Consider the following 21,137-nt stretch of genomic DNA (forward strand, 5'->3'; position numbering starts at 1 on the left):
GTGGACACTTACGTAATAAAGCTGCAGAATCATCAGTTTTTTTTCACTACAATTGCAAAAAAGTCATATTGAGTGTCTACCGTGTTTGTAATTTTGACCCCCCCCCATTTTGGAATTATGCTGGAAATTAAACCGTGCAGAGAAATAAAATGAACCACTGAATATTTTCCAGATGCACTGTTTGTTACATACGGAAGTGATGAGGATGAAAGAAGAGCACACAGGAGAACAGATGGGTAGACTACATGAGCGAGACACACAAAAAACACCTCAGGTGGAAAAAAACAGACAGGTGAAGAAAAAAAAAGCTGTCTGACAATGCACAAAAATAGACATGAAAGGTGGAGGGTTGGGGGGGGGGTTGAAGTCAGATGTGAACACAACCTGGAGGCAACTAAGTCAAGCAGAAATATAAATGACATTTAAATCAAGACGAACCCAGAGACATAAAAGGTGTTAAAGCCATAATTGTGACATTATTGATATAGCACATATATTTATATTATTAAGATGCTCCTCTTTGTCCACTTCCATTTTAACTCTTGGGTTTGCCTTCCAGAGACTTAACTTAGTCCAGGAGCCAGCTTAGCTAATACAAGGTACAACTAAACTTAAAACACAAATGTGAACACAGCCACTCTAAAAAATAAAATAAAAAACAATATGTTCTATGGATCATATCAGCACTGTTTCCCAGATGTTATGTTGTGGTGACATCCGTTTTTTTTTTTAAAACAAAAACGCCATCATTCATAGTTAGTATTTTTAAAGATTTTTTCCCCCATTTCATCACTGACACAATTGCACCACTTGCAGGCATCTTCTGGTCACTGCATTTTTTCCTTTTTTTCTAAACAAACAAGTCAGACAAACAGTCATTACAAAAAAATGTGACTAACTGTATTATAACGACATTAATGTTTGACCAACTAAATATTTGTGCACTTAATTAGCATAATGCAATAATGTGGGAAAACTATTGTACTGATGCGTTTGATTCTGCCCACCACACAATTCTCAAAAATAATTCAATCCTGTGAGGTTATAAAAGATCACCAATATAATAAGCATGCTCCCACAACACATTAAGCCAGTGATACTATCAAACTTGTGAAATACTCACTTTATTTTAGAAAGACAATATGTAGAGCAGTAACTATATTTAACACAGATGACTCACCTAAAAAATGACATCTCATTAAAACAAAGCTATTATAGATTAGTTGAATCAAGTCGGCTATAAATATCCCAACCCGACATAAGGCTATAAACGCAGTGTGGTGCATTCCAGTGAATTTAAGTAAACTACAAATCCGAGTAACAGAAGGAAAAACAACTTCAATCCATACATGGCTTAAAAAAAAACAAAAAAACTATGCGTGAGTTCAAACAGGTAATACAAATGAAATAGGTGGAAATACTTGTGGGAATGTCGGGAAGTTCAGCCAAATGCAATAAAATGACATTCATGCTGGATACGCCCGCTTTTGATCCATATGACATTAGTTAACGATGGACGTGCAAAAAAAGTCATAATTAACAGATACAATGTGGTTGAGTGAAAGTTTTTTTTTTTTTTTTTGGTCAGGCATAAAGAGGTTGGTAGCCGCTCCTCCGGCCGTTGCTTTTACAGGCAATCACGCACACGCTCAGCATCCCGAAGAACTGCAGACATGAACAAAATTTTTTAAATCAGCAAAGTTCAGGTTAAATGTGTGGGGGTATGCACGCTTGACAACTCTAATGTATAGACATTGATGTACAGTATTTGCATTAAAATGAGGCTGACCAAATCCCCTTTTTTTTTTTTACTCTCAAGGGGCACAATTGGGCTATGCCTCATAGTATTGAAAAACACACCGAATCGGTTATCGTCAGACTGAAATCAGGCCTCTTCCAAATGTGGATAAAAAAAAATGACATGTCTGCCAATATACGCCCCATTAATGCGAGTTGGACTTGACGTCAAAAAAATAAATAAATCATCAAGTAAGAATTTAATAGCACACGGACCTGCAGTGTAAATCCAGCTTGGGTATGTTTTACTGTCTAGGTCAGAGGTCAGCAAAAGAGTCATTTTAGGCCAAATAAATAACTACAAGTCTGTCTGGAGTCGCCAAAACATATGAACTGTGTGATGAATGAAACAGTGTGTTAGTGTTAGTCTAATGTACTGAGGGCACAAAAGCTAATTAGAGCTGCACCATAACAGAACAATATGCCGCATCCAATTCGTTTTCAATTTACCTTTCGTTTTCCGTTTTTTTTTATTTTTGTAATTTTTTATACTTCATTTTTTATAGTATTTTAGACTTTTCTGCATTTCTGTCAAATTTCTGACATGTTTGGCAATTTTATGGACTTAATTTCCTGCCTCTTCTGCTTTTTTTTGCTATCAATTTTCTGAAATGTTTGTGGATATTTAATGATAACTTTCGGGATTTCTTTTGATTTTAGACATTTTATAGTTGCTTCTTGAACGTATTATTTTTTGCCTTTTAAAAAAAAAAATCTATTTTTGTGGCAATTCGAAAAGACATTTTACGGTAATTTCGGGATTTCTAATTTTGGACTTTTTATGGTTACTTTTTGAACATTTTTTTTCTGACATTCTTTTGCAATTTCATAGACATTTTATGGTAATTTTCTGCTTTCCCTCTTCCGTTTTGGACATTTTATGGTCACTTTTTGGATGTTTTTAGGCATTTTTTTAACTTTCATCTCTCTTTTTGATAACTTAAAAATTTGAACTATTTATTCATTTTTTATTTAATCATTAATTCATTTAAAGAATATAGTATCTAAAAAGTAAAGATGAAAAAAATATTAATTTCCATTATTTTTTTTCAAGATCCATAGGGAGCCACAGGCGGAGGGACAAGATGGTGTGTCTCCAGAGCCGCAGGTTGAAGACCCCTGGTCTAGATCAATAGCAGCGTGGCATTTTTGTTACCTTAATGACGGCAAAGCCCAGAATGACCAGCATGGCGTACTTGAGCAAATCCTGCACCAGGTGCTCCAGCTCAGCTTCACAACCCTGTCGGCACACAAGCCCCGTATGGTTTGTCATGCTTCATCTCAACATTAGGCTGCGGTCAACGATGTCCAGCAATTGTATTTAGTTCACCTCTAAGTTGAGCAGGTCTAACTGGTCCAACCTGCCGGTGCACTGTGTGCTGACATTTTTACAGCAAGACACGGGCACGGTACTGTTGTGGCTCTGGTACCAGGTTGTGTTGAACCAGCTGGTGTAGTTCCTCACACCACAGCATTTCAACTAGTCAAATAATAATATAACAATTATTTCCCTCACAAACTGCAATAAAAAAAAATACACGTTGAATTATGCATAACGCACTAAAACACATGACCTGTTGGACACAAGTCAAATGAAAAAGCTGGAAATCAAAAGGTTGTGCAAAACTGAGGTGCAGACCATCCAATACCAACCTTAATCTGCAGGTAGTCCACGGTTCTGGTCTCGGGGTCATTGCCATCATACTTTGCAAAGACGTCGTTCATGGAGTGATCGATATCTCCGTTCATCTGCACACGTGTAAAAAAATAAGTCAACATTTAAAGGAATAAGGGGCAATTTTGCAGTAATAAGTCTTTTGGGGAAGTAACCAGCAGATGTCGCTGTGGTGGAAGAAGTGGAGTGTAAGTCAATGTTGATCATTTCATTAATCATTCTTAACGTTGTGGTTTCAGTAGATTTCAAGGCAAGTTTTGTTTTTCCTAGCAATCTTATTTTACCTAGAAAAAAAGTGACTGCGTAATCACATTATCTTTTTTTTTTTAAGGCTGTTCAGTGGATTTCTATCCTTGCTTGACAGTTTAGAGATGGGCAATGAGTGGCCCGCAGGCTGCATGCGGCGTTGGGGAAAAATAAATAAAATAAATACTACTACTACGACAGTGGGACAGACATATTCACAATTGGGCAACCATGGATGGACTCACCTATTTTTGTCAGTAGTTTTTGTATTAATTGTATTTGTTGCAACTGTTGGTATCCAAGATTAAGAATTTAATAAACTGATCATTGGTGATTGATTCATTTGTCAATTTTTTCCCCCCTCTTCCTTCATTTTTTCAAGCTTTCGCTAATTGGGTTGCAGTTTGCTAAATGTTAGCATACCACCACAAGGCATGATATAAAATCCTTACCCATTTGCTTCGGCAATTTTTCCACTATTCAGTCTGCTTTAAGTTGGTATATAAACAGCATTTGATAATATTCTTGTTTGAAAAATTACCCGACTACAAGGCACGACGCAAAAGCCTTAGCGTTTTCTCTACTCAAGTTTAAATCTTGCTACATGATCGCATATTAGCATTTTCTACCCATTTTGCTGTATTGATGGATGGATATGGATGGATATAAGAATACTTCATTCATCTTGCGAGGGAAATTAAGTATCATTGGCAGGCCAACTGTTCAGCGGTGACTCACTTTGCCTTGGTAGATGAAGCCCAGCACCAAAACGGCAACCTCGGCTGCAAACATCACCATGATGATCAGAAAGAACTACATGAAGACAAATGACAATTAACATCAGAATCTGAGTTAAGTGCTGTTGATGCATTTTCGGGGCGTGGCACTCACAAAGCTCAGGCCCACTTTGGACTCTCGCATGGTGGCGCAGCATCCCAGCAGGCCAAAGATGAACATGGCCACACTGATGCCGATGATGACCACGGCCGGGATGAGCATGTACTTGTTTTGGATGAAGCTCTCAAAGGTGCCATAGCTGTTCAACAACTGGGCGCCAACGTAGGCCAAGCCAGCACCTGCAGCCTGGCATAAACACAGTAAAACTTTTAAAAATCATTTTTTATGTATATTATTTTGGTCTTATTGAGTTGGCATGGGCCAATAACCAATTTGACAATTTCCCGGGGTTTTAAAAAGTCAACCGCTAATACTGTACTGTCTCTCACCGGTAATGAGCTACATGGCTGGCCTTCGCAGTTTGCATTGTCTTTAAAGGGGAAGTCAACGTTAAACACTTGACAAAAATATTATATGTCACTTCACTAGTCTAAACGTGACATTCTAATTAATATTACGTTTTGTGGAATACGAGTTATGCAGCAAAATCCAGCCATTTTTATCCATCTCAGGGGCGGCCATTTTGTCACTTGCTGTCGACTGAAGATGACATTGCAGTTGCTCAGGGCTCAGGCAACAAACAATCACAGCTCCCCTGTTTCTAAAGCTGAGCTGTGATTGGTTGTTACCCGAGACCTGAGCAACTGTTATGTCATTTTCACTCGACAACAAGTGTCAAAATGGCCGCCTTTTGATATTGATAAAAACGGCTGGATTTTGCTGCTTAACTCATATTCCACTAACGCAATATTAACCACAACATCGTATTTAGACTAGTGGGGCTGCATAGAACATATTGTCAAGAAATTTGCGGGGGTTGACTTTCCCTTTTAAAAAAAACTAAAACAAAACTAAACTAAAACATGTACATTGCCAGCGTGTTCCTATGAAGATTGCAAGAGGCTGGGGTCTGTTCTAAAAATAGCTTACCAGTGATGGGACACTGTGACTTGCTAAGAAGAATTTAAACATAAGAAGAATTTATAATATTTTACATTTTATTTAAAAAGGAAATAGATTGCATTCAATAAAAAAATGCAGTTTTTATTTACCCAAATATATATATATATATATATATATATATATATATAAAAAAGGGACAATTAAGAGCTGTTGTTTTAATAAATATTAGATTAGCTTAATTCCTCGCTTTTTTTCCAATTAGCAATAAAAACCGGTTCCCATCCACTGCTAATAGTGAAGGTTCACTGACATTTGACCTAACTTTAAGTACAGCATGTCAAGTGTGGCCATCAACTTATTTACCCTTTTTTTTTAATAGGACCTAAGAGCTATTATTTTAATAACTATTATATATATATGCTCAATTCCTTGCTGTTTTTCTAGAAGTCAGCTTCCATCCCCTGCTAATAGTGAAGGTTCACTGACATTAGTAAACAAGCCCATAAAAGGTCAATTTGACCTAACTTAACTTACAAGTCAAATGTAGCTATCAACTTGTCTACAACACAATAGCAACAAATCACTAAATCAGCTGGTGCGAGCAGCACAAAGAAGTTTGTTCTTGATATCATCTCCTGTGTCCTCATGTGAGTTTGTCCAAAAATGACTCCTTGAAAGGGCATGTCATCATCGTGACCGCTTTTTTGTAAACATGTGACTGACTTCTCTACATAACTGTGTCACATTGTGATTGTGATCAGACTATCTGTTAATCCACGAGAAAGTCGAACCACTGCGACCTACTAGGCCAATATCAGCATTCAGCACACCTCAAAAACTTTCACCTTTGACCAGCGCATTATCAGTAAAGAAAAAAAAGATACTACAAAACATCCCTTTCCTGGGTTCCAAGTGTGTTTTGTGAAAGCAGGCAATCACCTGTCTTCCCACTGGGCCGCATGACTCATGTCTCTTAATCACTCCACAGTCACGGGACGTCCGTGGGCTCGCTCGCTGCCCCCGGGCTCGCCCCGTAATCTCCCCAAGAAAGTCTGAGCTCATGCCCGTGAAACGAGGCAGCAAAGAGGCTTTTTTTCTTTCTTTTTGCGTCAAAGAAGGACCCATTCCAGCTCTGTGGAATGTGGCCAAATCCACTTGAATATTATGTGGGAGTGGCGAGCAAGAGATGAGTGCGGTAGGTTGCAACTCATTTACTGTAGATCAGTGAGTCAGCGGCATGTTGTGCAACTTTCAATGAGGTAATTTATTTTATCAAGGCTACGAACACAAACCGCTATTTTATCATGTAACACATTCCATAATGTAAAAAAAATGTACAGGCTTTCTAGTTTCCACGCGGGGGTTCAATCAACGAAGGTGATTTACACTAGCTTTATAGTTAAAACACTCAACAGTATTAACTGGGATATTACTTTCAAGAATGCGTATTTGCCAAATATACAGTTGAAAAAGAGCACATTTTAAAACATCAATTAACCAATGAATCCCATTTATTTTTATTTAAGTAATTTTATTTAAAAATATTTTATGAAATAGGATAATGAATAGTCTAAATTGTTAATTTTTTATTTAATTGTCAATAACTTGGAGTGGAATAATTAGTTTTTATTTAATCCCAAATAACATTATTTTATGGTGGATATTTTCATAAATTCGCCGTTTAGGACTATTTTGTGTGAATTACGAAATAGCTCGTGGTATCACAGTTAAGGATGTCACCTTGAAGGGGTAGTGTCACGGGTTCGAATCCCGCTAAGTACTTTTTCTTTTAAACTACAATTTCTTGTCAACTACCTAAATGCTCTGAGGGTTATGGTTAGACTGGTATACCTTCGGTGGCAAAAGTTAAACAAAATTAAAAATTCGTGAAACTCAGACGGGGGAGGGGAGTTAAAGCGAGGCTGGAACCCTCCCAGTCCGGTGATTGACCAATCAGAGCCGTTCACGGCAAAATAGCGCCAGTAACGGCAAAAAACTGCCAATTTTATAACCGAAAAAACTTTTGATTAAATTAAAACTTAAGTACCGATACTGATCTTGTGGTGTTAACCTTCGCTGCAAATTTGAAATGATGAAAAAACAAGGGTGAGTAAACCGACCGATGAAAATAACGAGAGTGATTGCATTACAGTGATAAAACCACTGTTTTGGCTGCATTGCCACACAGACAAGGGTCAGTTGAAGTTTGGCTGCACTTATCAGATCAGACAGAAGCGAGTGTTTACACAAAAGCAGCGCATTGCAAGTAGGGGCAAAAGGGGAAGAATGACGAAATGAGGAAAAGTCCCCAGATGACTTGACGGTAAACGTAACCATCAGACATGAGAAATGAGGTCAAAATTTAATTTGCGTTGAAATTATGTCAAAACATAAAGAGGAAATTGAGAGTTTTATGTGCTTCCGTTAAGTCTGACAAGCGATAAGAATCATGTTTAACTAGCTTAAACAGGCTTGTTAATTTTGGGGAACTACCGTTTGGTTCTGAACAATTACATTAAACGTAACAAAATGCCAGAAGAGTTCTTCTTACCCAGAAGACCAGACTGATGAAGATGAGGACCGTCTTGGAAGTAACGATGCCGCAGTCCATGTCGTCTCAAGGCGGTGGTGGTCAGGAGACTGAAGTGAAGTCGGCGGGACAGCAGGTCTCGACGTCGGTCTGTTTAGTCTTTGGTCACGAGGGTTCCAGGCAGCGTGACGTCGGTTGTGACGCCTCGTTGTCAGATGATCCGGAAGTGGAAGACTTGAAGGGAGCAAGCCACACGACTTACATACGAAACTCTGTCATATACATATTTATGTGTATACAAGTCCGTGGGATAAGCAAGTATGCGGCAACGCTTCCTGATCCTCAGACAGAGAACATACATGTTTTCAAGCAGTTTTTGAATCACATTTGTCACTGAAGATGTACTGTACATTTTGCGGTGTGAATGTGAGTGAGCGTGATCCATGGTGTTGTCTGCCTTTTGCCTGGGGTAGGCTCCAACACTACCCTGAACAGCATAAGTGGTATAAAGAATGGGTGGATGAACCACGCACATTTTAAATGAGATTGAATTGTCTGGCCATTGTCGTTGTGGTTACTGAGGTCAGGCACACCTGGATTAATCAGTTTGTCCAATCATGAAAGACAAGAAATGAAGGAGTGGTACTGAGTTCAGGAAGTAGTGGATTTGTGCAAAGAGCCCATTCTAATTTTCCAAGTCATGGAATTGTATTAATTTATTCTCAAACACAGGTGGGAAAAGTATCATTACTTCAAAGGGAAGTTTGGTAAGAAAAAAAAATGCTTTTATCATATTTGTCAAAGGTAATAATAACAATATTATTATTTGTTAAAGGTCCCACATGATTTTGTTTTTATTTGATATATTTTTTTTATAATCTTTAATGCCCTTTTATTGTTTTTTCAAGATAATTTGGGTTGGAAATTGCAAGATGCCCTTTTTTAAGATGCTTTCATTGGTGAGAATTTTGAACAGGCTGTTTTCGTATCATTATGTCAATAAACCTCTCTCTGATAGGGTCGCTATTTTCCTCATTTTTATATGGAAAACAGCTTTCCTCTGCAGCTTCTAATATGTGGGCATATGGCCAATGTGTCTCTTCATTGTGTTGGCTCTTTTGAAATTAAACGGGTCGTTGGTGGCCAGGGCAGCGTGCCCGCACTGTCAGACGCATATAAACTTTTTTTTGAATTCGATTTCAACTTTTATATGTTGCCATGTTAATCTAATCTGATTCCGGGCCTTTTGAATCAATATAGTGATGGTTCGACAGCAATGAGACTGTTTCTTAAACAGTCAAATTTCAATGTGGACGTGGACCTTTGAAGACATCACCATTTTTGTCCTGAAATTGTTTGATCAGACCAAAATTGCTGCAGCCAACTTAACACACCCCAAATACTAGTCTGCGAGTTGCTGACAGCATGTTCCAGTTCACGCGCCATTACTCCATGTAAATAGCTGTCAATTAGCTGTTCCCTCAATGAGCACGTTAACGGTCTGAAATTCCATTATGTACATATACTGTATATATAGATTTTTTTATTAACTTCATAGATAGTTCCCATGTGGTGTCACGTCGTGCGTCCACCATATTTGTAAGTTTAAGTTTAAGTTTTTTAAGTGTTCCTTTTCATAACCAATATGGTTGTTTCGTGTTGGGTACATGGTTGACTAAGAAAGCTGACGGAACTTGTAAATTGGGATTCTATTCCATTCCAAAGATCCGAGCACATGAAGGTGATTGATTTCATTAAATCAGTGATCACGTCGCAGACTGTGGTTTGCCAGTGTCAACAGAAAGATGAACCCATGAAATACTCCAAGGTCTGCTCAGATCACTTTATCACACGTTAATTAGTATTCCTTTAAACGTTTCTTCTTCTACTAAGCATGTTTACATTGTCCGTTCCTGTCCAGTCTAGCGCCTGCATGCTAAATCCCTCAGTAGTAAACAATACCCTTACACTAAATGGCTTCACACAACCACTTGGCACGAGTGAAAAAAGGGCATTTCTGTTATCATAAATATCCTCTGTAAAATAGCGCACACACATGCAAAAACATTATGCCAGCGCATTTTAATGAGCACAACTGTAGTTTCCATCAGTGCATGCTAAGCTAGCTACAACTTAGCTTTGCCATCACTCTCAACACTGAAGTTTACGGTCATGCGTTGCACTCCGCGCACCCATCCACAACACAGCTGGTTGATAGCCTCCATTGATTTATATGCCTTTCAACATTTCAGAGAGCTGAGACGACCTAGGCGGGAGCGCGCAGTCGGGGGACGCAGAGGTGGGGGTGCGAGTGTTGGGACGCGGTCTGTGTGTCCCAGCAGTGGTCGGGAATGGTGTGAGTCCGTGGCATCTACCCCATAGGCTAAGCAATGTTGCAGCCTGTTTAAAAGGCAACAGTGTGTTGTAAAAAAAAAAAAAAAAAAAAAACCTGTGATATGCACACAGTGACAATGTGAAAAAGTTTCTAAAATAAAATACTGTAGATGAGGGAAAATGCATCCAAGGGAAACAGAACACTGTCCATAATTCAGATTTCAACAATAGATAGTTCCCATGAAGCCAGCCGGTGGGCGTGTCCAGCTTCCTTACGCCATATTTTTAGGAACGTCGCGGTTCAAAGCCTAGACAAAAGTACGATGGCGTATTAGGGCCACGTATAAATAAATATTTTTTTAGAGGGCGGGGGCAATATTCCGTGAAAAAAAAACTCGCAAATTTGCCACTTTATTAACTCGCAAATTTACGAGTTTTGGCGAGTTTAAAAAGTGGCAAATTTGCCACTTTATAAAGTCGCTAATTTGCGACTTTATATAGTGGCAGATTTGCGAGAAAAATACCTAAGAAATTTACGAGAAATACACGTAACGTAGCTATTTTCTAATCATGTGAGCATTTAATGGTGGTTAATGGGACACTGTTTATAAAATGAAAAGGCAGGATGGAGACGGATTCATTCTTAAATTAAAACTTTACTCGTCATTCACCGGAGCCAGAGCGACAACACTTCCTGATCCCCTATCAGCTGACTAACACTATCCAATCAGATGCTAGCATACCATAGGTAAATGCTAGTGAATGACGGAGAGCAGCAGATTCGACACATCAATTTAGATACTTGTATAAAAAAATACCAAAATATATGAATGTGTAAATAATTCTGAAAACATAAATGTACAAGTAAATATACATTTTAACAAATTAACTGAAATGCTTGATCGTCCGGGTTTGGACCTTCGAAAAGCGAGGCGTCTTTGTCGCTGGCCAGTGACCGTACACAACGGTTCAAAGAGCGAATGCTTAACATATGCTTAATCTATGCTAAAGTAATTACTATCTCCTTGTTTAGAAACACGACCAAAAAGTATTGGCGCAAACAGTCAAGTAGTACACTACGTGTATTTCTCGTGAGTTTTTGAGTTTTTTTCTCGCAAATCTGCTTTTTTTTTTTTTTTTTGCGCACACTTTTGGCATTCTCACCTCTGGGAAATCCTTCATTATTGTTGGAAAACCATCGAGGTCAAAAGTGTGCAAAAATAATAATCAGAGCAAAGAGTGACTATTTTGAAAGAACTAGAATATATATTATGTTTTCAATTATTTCACCTTTTTTTAAAGTATACCCCACATGTGTTAATTCATAGTTTTGATGTTTTCAGTGAGAATCTACAATGTGCATGAAAATAAAGAAAATGCATTGCATGAGAAGGTGTGTCCAAACTTTTGTACAGTACTTTTATTCTCTGTTTTGCTTCTGAATGTCGTTAGCGTTTGTGTTGTGTGAAGTGCATGTGCTATAAAGCTGCCTTGCCTCAATTGTCTTGCCAAATATCCCTCTGGAAGTCGGAATTAAGCTGAGATCCAAATATCAGAAGTGTGCGGCAGACGAGCTAACCACGAGGTCACGTGCCACCTGCAACTGTGGTCACACACAAAAAAATTCCAAGGCTCTGAAGCATCTCATGGCGCATGCGCAACATCCATCCGAACCGCTTATTCCTCGCAAGGGTCACGGGGGTGCTGGATCCTATCCCACCTGTCCTACCCGTCCACATTCCTCCACAATAAAGTCCTTTAAAATAATCCATGGTTCACTTTGCGGGAAAGTCCCTGCACTCTGAAGTCCCTGATTTAAAGATAATTCCCGCCTTGCCTCAAATATGGGAGTCCTATTACCGCGGTTGCTGTTTGTAATAAGGAGAGCCCGGAGTCATGACGACGTCACGACGTCTCCGCGGCCCAGAACTGCGCATCAGCACTTTAACTGAAAGTCTCTCATCTCTCTAAAGCGCGCACGTTACTAAGAGCCGAAAACCGATAAATGTCGGGAGAAAATGATTTCCTGGCATCACCGGCACTTGAGCCACTCCACCAACAACCTGCAGTTGTCTAAAGGATCCGCTGAATATTGGTCAACACGGCTAAGGCACAAAAGCAATGACCCCGCAACCGGGATCCAGGAAGAGGAAGGGCGCAGTGTCCAACCTCATCCTGAGTGCCATCTCCTATGGCGGCTCGTCAGGCGTTACCTTGGCCGGGCTCAGGAGAGTCCTGAAGGCCAACGGCTACGACGTGGTGCGCAACAGAACCCGGCTCCGATTGGCCGTCCGCCGACTGGTGACCCGGAAGTACGTGGTGCGCACCAGGGGGAAGCGCCTCAAGATCAACCCCTACGGCCCTCGCAGGCGCAGGGGGGTTCGGATGAGACGGCGGAGGACTAGGAGGAGAAGGCGAAGAAGGCGGAGGCGGAGACGCTCGAGGAGAAGGCGCAGGCGGGGCACACCCCGCCGCAGGAGGAGGAGAAGGAGGAGCTCTGTGAGGAGAAGGAGGAGGAGGTCCAGGAGGAGGAGAGTGGGTAGGAGGAGGAGGAGAAGGTCCAGAAGGAGGAGATCCTATAGAAGGAGGAGGTCCCGCAGGAGAAGGTCCGGGAGAAGGAGGAGGAGGAGGAGAGTGGGTAGGAGGAGAAGGAGGAGAAGGTACCCAAGGAGGAGGAGGAGGAGGAGAGTGAGGAGGGTCCGCCGGATGAGGAGGATCACTAGAGTCAGGAGGTACCGACGCAGGAGGAGACCCGTACGCAGGAGGAGACGGAGGAGGAGGCTTAGCAGGCTCTAGTGGAAGCGATATGGACTGTACATAAATTTTCATTTTCTCCAGCATAGACATTTATTCATTACATAATGGACCTTTCCACTTTTCATGACACTTCAAATCATTCTGTGTGAAAATAAAACATTCAAAGACATCTGCTTCGATCTTATCGAAGCTGTCCAACCACAAATCAATTTTTCGGAGGACCGACCGACGCAGGAGGAGACGGAGGAGGAGGCTGAGCAGGCTCTAGTGGAAGTGAAATGGACTGTACATAAATTTTCATTTTCTCCAGCATAGACATTTATTCATAACATAATGGACCTTCCCACTTTCCATGACACTCTGTTCAAATCATTCTGTGTGAAAATAAAACATTCATAGACATCTGCTTCGATCTTATTGAAGCTGTCCAACCACAAATCAATTTTTCGCACATTGGGAATATGACAGCGGATCAAAAATGGCCCAAAAGATTCCAATGTGAAGTTCAATCGAAACGCTATATACAAAACAACCTAAAAATAAATGTAAACAAATCTATGACCGTGAAGTTCCGTGAGCTGCTAAAGCATAGGACAAAACATATTCTGCAGTTGTCTGATTGAAAATCATCTCCACATTTTATATACGCAATTTCATTCAGCTATTTTAAACAAATAATTTGAAATTAGAAATGGAAAATGTTGTCTATACCAAATATATAAGTAGCCTATCCATTTTGTTAGTGATAAGCAGAGCTGGACTGGCACAATTAAATCGTCCCTGGCATTTTGGTCCACCAGACCACCCTCTTGCCTAACAAGTTCTGCCACTTTATTAATGTTGCTATCTATTCGAAATTGATTAATGCACTGGTCCTTCTAAATTGTGGGCCAGGTGAAATGTATGAAAATAATCATGAAAAAACACGTCATTGGCCCACCGGGCATCTGCCCTGGGTGCCAGTTGGCCAGTCCATGATAAGATACATTTAGTGCCCGATTGAAAAGACCATTTTTGCAATAAACATGGATACTTTATTTGCTTTTGTTGGCCCCCCCAAAAAAGAAAAAAAAAGTTGGACACCTGTATACTCCACTGTTTTTCTTTGGCATTTGTGTTTTTATTGTCACGCATGGCCTGCAAGTTAAAAAAAAGTGATCACCATACATTATGCAATCCAATATAATCCACTTTATTTCTATAGCACATTTTATAAACAAGCGTTTCCAAGTGCTGCACGTTGAGATCCGCACACTATCATCCACAAAAACCTAGTAAAAAAAATAACTATAAAAAGTTAAAAAGTCAATAAAATAGTAACATAAGTAAACATAAAAAGGTGCCCGAGGACAACACAATTCACGCTGAACTAATGTTAATTTTGTTTTTTTTGTTTTTACGCTTAAACTCCAAAAGACGATTCCTTCCAGCAGAATAATAACAATTACTTTTAATTTTCTCAATTGAATGTATAAGGTCGCGCGATGGTGACATTATTTCACATTCATTGATGCAAGACTTCAGCTTAGTTTTTGTTGAATTGCCAAGTCAAAAAGTGAGATGATGCTGAATACAAAATGGCTTTTTATTATAGTGCATGCAACACAATGATTACAATAAATATCAATAGCAGAAGCAGATGCTAAATGCACGTTCACGTCCTTTTGACTTCAACGTGACATTCATTTGATCGGTTCCCTCGATGAGTCAAGGGAACAGTCATCCAGTCCACGCACATATTTTTGTGTGATTTATGAACCCCGTTTGTTATTCGTAAGTGACGATAGAGTTGTTGAGTTGCTCCACCAGCTGCAGGTATATCCTACAAAAAATTGAAACAAACGAATAAATAATAATACTAATAAAAACGTGTAAAAAATGACTTATAGCGCTTTGTAAACAACTGTTAAAAAAGGCTGCAAGCACCACAACATTCAACCCACAAATGCTCACAATATACAAACAAATGAAATGTACACCCCACTCATGTGCAAAAAATGTCTTAAAAATCAGAACCTACCCTTACAATCTTGATATATCCTATATATCTTTTTACACGCATAGTATTGCCATTATTTGTCATGCATCACTCTGTTCTATATGAGCTATATTCTGTATATTCTTAGTATGTTTAAAAAAAAAATCTGTCAATTAAAAAAATGCTAGTTCAAAAAACAAAGCAACAATGGACCGACCCGCTAGTCAATGTGAACCAAAGTTATAAAACATGTAACAACCTTTTTTTGTACAAAAAATGGGTAGTTTTTATTTTTATTTTTGTATCATCATCATCTTATTATTATTATTATTATTATTTACAAACAACCCAAAAAGTTTGGTCATATTAACGGGTCGGTTTTTTGAACACATTTGGATTATTTTTGACCCTATAGCAGTTTGTAGGGTGTGTCAAATAATTGGTATTGTAATTATATTATTTCCATATTCTATTCTGTTAATATCGTACTATTTGCAATGTTGTTGTATTACTGTCACTAGAAAAAAAGTATGTCAGTTTTAGGCCTAAATAAATAAATAAATAAGGACATTGGTTCCACACATTAACGAACATGACTATTGCACAAACAAAAATATTAATAGTGGAGAATCATGATTTTAATGTGTACAACCAATGTCCATCCATACATGTCCAGTGTATTGGCTAACGTATATTTTTTTATTACATTACAATATTTCAAATTCATTATTCATATTTTCTATTGCCGATTTATTGTGTCTACCATCTGTTCCATTTATATTGTAATATTTTCCACTAGTGTCTGTTGTATTGTTTGTTATCGTGTTGTAAACATTTGTATTTGTTGTCTATTCTCTTGTAAATAGCCTACACTCTATTCTATTTTCTAAAAGAAACACGCATGAACATAAAATATATTCTTGTTGATTTTTATTATTACATATAAACACGTGCAGCATTGCACAGCTAGCTACGGGTGCTGCTCTCGGTTCACATAAAAAAAACAACGTATTGCTTTAATTCGCAGGAGCCATATTGCGTATTTTTCTTTGGATGACAGCAACCCGCGTCCGTCGGAAAAAGCGGGGATGAGCTAAACTGACATTGACTGCCGTTGTATATCAGACACATTACAGTACTTGTCGTAATTATGATGACGTCAGCGCAGACGATTCGTCACCGGTGTGCGTAATTACGCATCACACTTTGACCCCAAAGCTTCAATGTCTCTAAAACCCGAACGTACAGAGGGGTTAAACCCCCGCTAAAAACAATGAATAGTCTCTTTTTCAAATCAATTTAACTGTTTATGCGTTCAAATTAAAGGAGGGTCTAACCGTAGAAATTCGAGAGCTGAGGTATGATCTCGGCTCTCACCCTCCGAGGTACACACAGTCAGGACTTAATGAAGACTCGACATCTTGGCACAAGTGAAAAGACACTCATCAGACTCACCGGTTCAACTCCAAACCCGAGTCCTAATAGGGCACCATGACTCCGAGAATGGGTTCAAGGAAGAGGGGGGTGGTGTCCGGCCTCATCATAAATGCCATCTCTTCCTACGGGGGTGCTGGCGGCGTGACCCTAACGGGCCTCAAGAGGGCCCTTAAAGCCAACGGCTACGATGTGATGCGCAACAGAGGCCGGATCCGCCTCACGCTGCGCAGGCTCTTGGCGGGAAAGCACATCGTGCGCGGCAGAGGCGCAGGAGGCCGGGGAGTCTACCGGATCAACCGTTACAGGAGACGCAGAAGGAGCAGGAGGAGGAGGAGAAGGAGAGTAGGAAGGCGGCGCAGGAGGAGACGAAGGCGCCGAGGGAGGAGAAGGAGGAGGAGAAGGAGGAGGAGGGGTCGAGGCAGGAGGAGACGCAGAAGGACCACCTCCAGAAGGAGGAGAAGGAGGAGGAGGAGAAGGTCGTCCGTCAGGAGGAGGAGGAGGAGGAGGGTGTCTGTGAGGAGGAGAAGACGAAGAAGAGTGATGTCTGTTCGGAGGAGGAGGAGACGCAGGATGTCTGTTCGGAGGAGGAGGAGAAGGAGGAGAAGCAGGTCTTCCGTCAGGCGGAGACGTCGGAGGACTTCTGTCAGGAGGAGGAGAAGAAGGAGAAGGGGTCCGAGGAGAATCAGAAGGAGAAGGCGCTACCGACGCAGAAGAAGAGCAAGGTCCACCAGAAGAAGAAGAAGAAGGAGAAGAAGAACCAGTGCGTTCTAAAAAGCAGTCGGATGGACTCACATACATACACTTTACATATTTTTATATATTGTGCTTAGTATTTACTTGTGTACTCTACTTCCTGAAACGTTTTAAGTCTTGATGTGCTTAGTCTGTCAATATATAGCATCCTATCACCATGTCCTTATATTCTATCTTGTAGCGTGTGAACAATAAAACCAGAAAACCAACATTTGCCTTTTTTTCTTTACAAAATGTATTTATTTATAGGGGATGTCAACCCCAAAAAATTCTTGACAATACGTTATATGCAGCCCTACTAATCTAAATACGGTATTCTAATTAATATTACATTTGTGAAATATGAGTTAAGCAGCAAAATAAAGCCGTTTTTATATATCAGAATATCAGAAGGCGGCCATTTAGCCATTTACTGTCGAGTGAAAATGACATCACAGTTACTCAGAGCTAACAACTAATCACAGCTCAGCTTCAGAAAATAGATGAGCTGTGATTGGTCGTTGCTTGAGCTCTGAGCAACATTAATGGCATCCTCCAGTCGACAGCATGTGGCAAAATGAGATGAATAAAAATGGCTGGATTTTGTTGCTTAACTTATATTTCACCAATGTAATATTAATCAGAATGTCATGTTAAGAAGTCACAGTGAAGTCACATATAACATATTGTCAAGAAATGTTTCAGGTGTACTTCCCTTTTTTAACTCAACGTCAAATATTCATTTGAACTATTTCTTTTTAACATTTTTTCCACTTTTGTTAACAAGAGTATGGAAACCTATAATTGTTTTACTGTACATTTAGAACAGATATAAAATTTGTGATTAATCGTGAGTTAACTCGTAAAGTCATGCAATTAATTACGATTTTAATTGCCTGACACTCCCAATTTTTTATTCTAATTAATCGCATGACTTCGAGTTAACTCACGATTAATCATAAATTTGACATCTGTTCTAAATGTACAATTTTAAAAAAAGTATTTCTAGGTTTTCATACTTTTGTTAACAAAAGTGGAAAAAAATGTTAAACTAATAGAAATAGTTCAAATGAATTTTTGACGTCAATAGCCGTCAATGGCAGTGAATGAGTTAAGAGCCTTGTTTTGTATTAATTTAGTCAGTAGAATTGATTTGGTAGAATGTGAGCTGGGCAGCTGATCCCTGGCTATAGAGGTTGCCATAAGGGGGACGTGGAATGTGACCTCTCTAGCAGGGAAGGGGATTCTGGTGCCCGTCCTCCTGAGAGGAGTTGGACTCTCCTCCACTCTGGAGAGAGACTCCAAGTAGTTGTAGGAATATCAGTGTCTTTACAGTACTTGTGTACTTGTTACTTTACTGGGTCGTGGGTCTTTTCGGTCATCTGAGAGGGTCTCAAGAGTCGAGCTGTTGCTCCTTCACATTGAGAGGAGCCAGATAAGGTGGCGCAGGCATCTAACTAAGATGCCTGCTGGACATCTCCCTGGTTAAGTGTTCCGGGGACGGCTGAATCTGGAACAGAGCTACACGAAGTGGCTCGGGAGAGGGAGGTCTGGGCTTCCCTGTTAAAAGCGACTGCCCCCGTGACACAGCCCTTGATAAATGGAAGAAAATGTATACAGTAGCTGGCTAATAATAATAATAATAATAATAGTAATAGTTTAGAGTCTGTATTTATTTGTATTTTTACTGAAGCTAATTGAATAAATCAAGCAATCAAATTAATCAAGGTGCCCTTTATATAGGGCCCTAGGAGTCCTGGCCATAGTGGGGTATTAGCATGTTGGAATTTTTTTTATAATGGCACAATAAACCACAGATTTTTTTCATTGCTTTTTTTTTTATGTATGTGAGAGTTTTACAAATAGGCCTGTTTTGTTACAATTATCATTATTATTATTTTTAAATGTAAGGGGTGCTACTGAGCCATCTTTAAAAAAACAACAACACAATAACGCAATAAAATATAGTTTTTTTTATATTGGGCGTATTTATACGCTCTCAAGTTCGAGCACGACATTTAGAGTGCGTATGTTCGGAGAGTCAAAGTGTGCTCGGCTCCCATTTAATTTCACAACGCACCACTACTTGTGTTTTGTTTGCAATAGGCTCAATCAACTCGCTAGCCCACACAGCTAGCTAATGTCAACATTAGCCAGCCTAACAACCACACCGTAAGAAAAGCCCCAGACTTAGTGCCACTAAGTCACAAACTTCTATACAAAAAAGCTAATACCTTAACAAGTTAAGAATTATCCACTGTAGGGTTTTGTGGAACATCTGACAAATGGGAGGGAAGGGGGGTCTTACTTTAACCAAAATGTATAGTTCAGGTGTGAGCAATTCCGATCCTAGAGGGCAGGAGGAATTTTCCAGGTATGAGATTTCCCCCCCACCCCCCCTCGAACACACCTGAGTGAAAGGATCAGCTAATCAGCAAGCTCTGCAGAAGCCTGATAATCTTAATTATTTCAATCAGGAGGAAGGGAAACATCTAAAACCTGCAGGCCTCCGGTCCTCGAGGACCGAAGAAGTCTACCCCTGGTATAGTTGGTGCTAGGCCAAGTCTTGATGGGACCAAAAGCATAATTAGTTCAATGTGTTTTACAAATAAAATGTATTATAAAAAGTATTCCAGGTTTTTTGGGGGCCCCAAGTAATTGCTTGGTTCACAGATCACTTCGAGTGGGTGTGGTAAGCTACTAGAACCACCAGTGGTATGAAAGCTCCCTCTAGTGGTACATAAAAAAACTGTAACTTTCAAACTGGTCACAAACAATGCTATATTGTACATTGCATTTGTTAAGTACGTTTCAGTTGTATTTAACTTTAAAGTTTCTTTGCATTCAGATATGATCTTTAGGATTAAATATATGTGTTTCAGGAATAAAACCAACATTTTTAATGAATACTCATTAAAGGTTCTAAAATATGGTGGTACATGGTGTAAACGTTTAAGAACCACTTGAGTCAAAAAGTTTTTATTTTATTTGATCATACATCAGCAGTAGGTAGGCCTACCGGAGAAAATTTTGTTAAATGGTGTAAAATTTACGCCAATTTAAGCACATTTTAATTATGTGTCAATTCACAGTGGCTTTTACCTAAATTGCGCATTTTGAGTGGCTTTTTATTGAGGGCAAATGAACACCTTTTAAAAAAAATAGTTTTTTATAATTATGTCTAATCAGCATTTTGGTATGCGAGATTGTGAGGTGAATCGATTATTACCGCAAAGGAGAAGTGCTTATGCATGGTCACCAATCTTTTTGAAAGTAACAGCAATGAAATAAATGTGCTCAAATAACCATGCATGAAACCGGCATGCAGCACTATTTGTATGAAGCATGCACATTCCCATATCATTAACTTAATGTATTGTTTACAACGGGCTCACTGGCTATACTCCTGTTGTGATATTTGAGGCACCAATCTGGTGAACCCTGACAAATAATTGTCAGCGCCATATAATACTTTTCGAGGTTTTATTTAACAAGTGCGGGTAAAGTGTGATGACATCATTGCACTTTTGGCAACATGTTAGTGAAATAAGATAATCATTATAAGCTGGTGTGAACATAAGAATAAAACAACACGCGTGGATCAAACGCATTTCATTTGAAATGCCCTTCGCGTTGCTGTGCAAAAATCATGTAGGTTACGTTAAGCATTACATTCAGTCAAGCGTCCACATTCAACAGAATCGCCTCTAATGACAGTTGATTAATTCGATGTATAATGACGTCATAATGGTGATGACCCTCGCTGAACATTACGATTTATTAATTCATACGTCATGGGTGCTAGTTACGTAATTACGCATCACTTTGTACTAAAGGCTGAAATCGCTCTC

The 21,137-nt window shown here is 39.4% G+C and overlaps 1 protein-coding gene across 1 annotated transcript; it reads right to left on the reverse strand.

Moving 5' to 3' along the window:
- Window positions 1-1,104: 1,104 nt before the first annotated feature.
- tspan36 (tetraspanin 36) lies at window positions 1,105-8,237 on the reverse strand. Its single transcript, XM_077561463.1, has 7 exons — window positions 8,070-8,237; window positions 4,610-4,801; window positions 4,457-4,531; window positions 3,451-3,546; window positions 3,128-3,277; window positions 2,954-3,037; window positions 1,105-1,665 (listed from the first exon to the last, which is right to left on the reverse strand). The coding sequence occupies exons 1-7, from the start codon at window positions 8,127-8,129 to the stop codon at window positions 1,585-1,587; spliced, it is 738 nt and encodes a 245-aa protein (XP_077417589.1). The 5' UTR covers window positions 8,130-8,237; the 3' UTR covers window positions 1,105-1,584.
- Between the last annotated feature and the right edge of the window lie 12,900 nt (window positions 8,238-21,137).

Source organism: Vanacampus margaritifer, chromosome 3, assembly GCF_051991255.1.
Source record: "Vanacampus margaritifer isolate UIUO_Vmar chromosome 3, RoL_Vmar_1.0, whole genome shotgun sequence".
NCBI lineage: Eukaryota > Metazoa > Chordata > Actinopteri > Syngnathiformes > Syngnathidae > Vanacampus > Vanacampus margaritifer.

Excerpts from the sequence above, each read along its gene's own strand:
- tspan36 (XM_077561463.1), bottom strand. The coding sequence starts at position 8,129 with ATGGACTGCGGCATCGTTACTTCCAAGACGGTCCTCATCTTCATCAGT. Across the intron at positions 4,802-8,069 it reads TCATCAGTCTGGTCTTCTGG|GCTGCAGGTGCTGGCTTGGC; the intron begins GTAAGAAGAACT and ends TGTTTATGCCAG. Across the intron at positions 1,666-2,953 it reads TGGGCTTTGCCGTCATTAAG|TTCTTCGGGATGCTGAGCGT; the intron begins GTAACAAAAATG and ends TCATGTCTGCAG.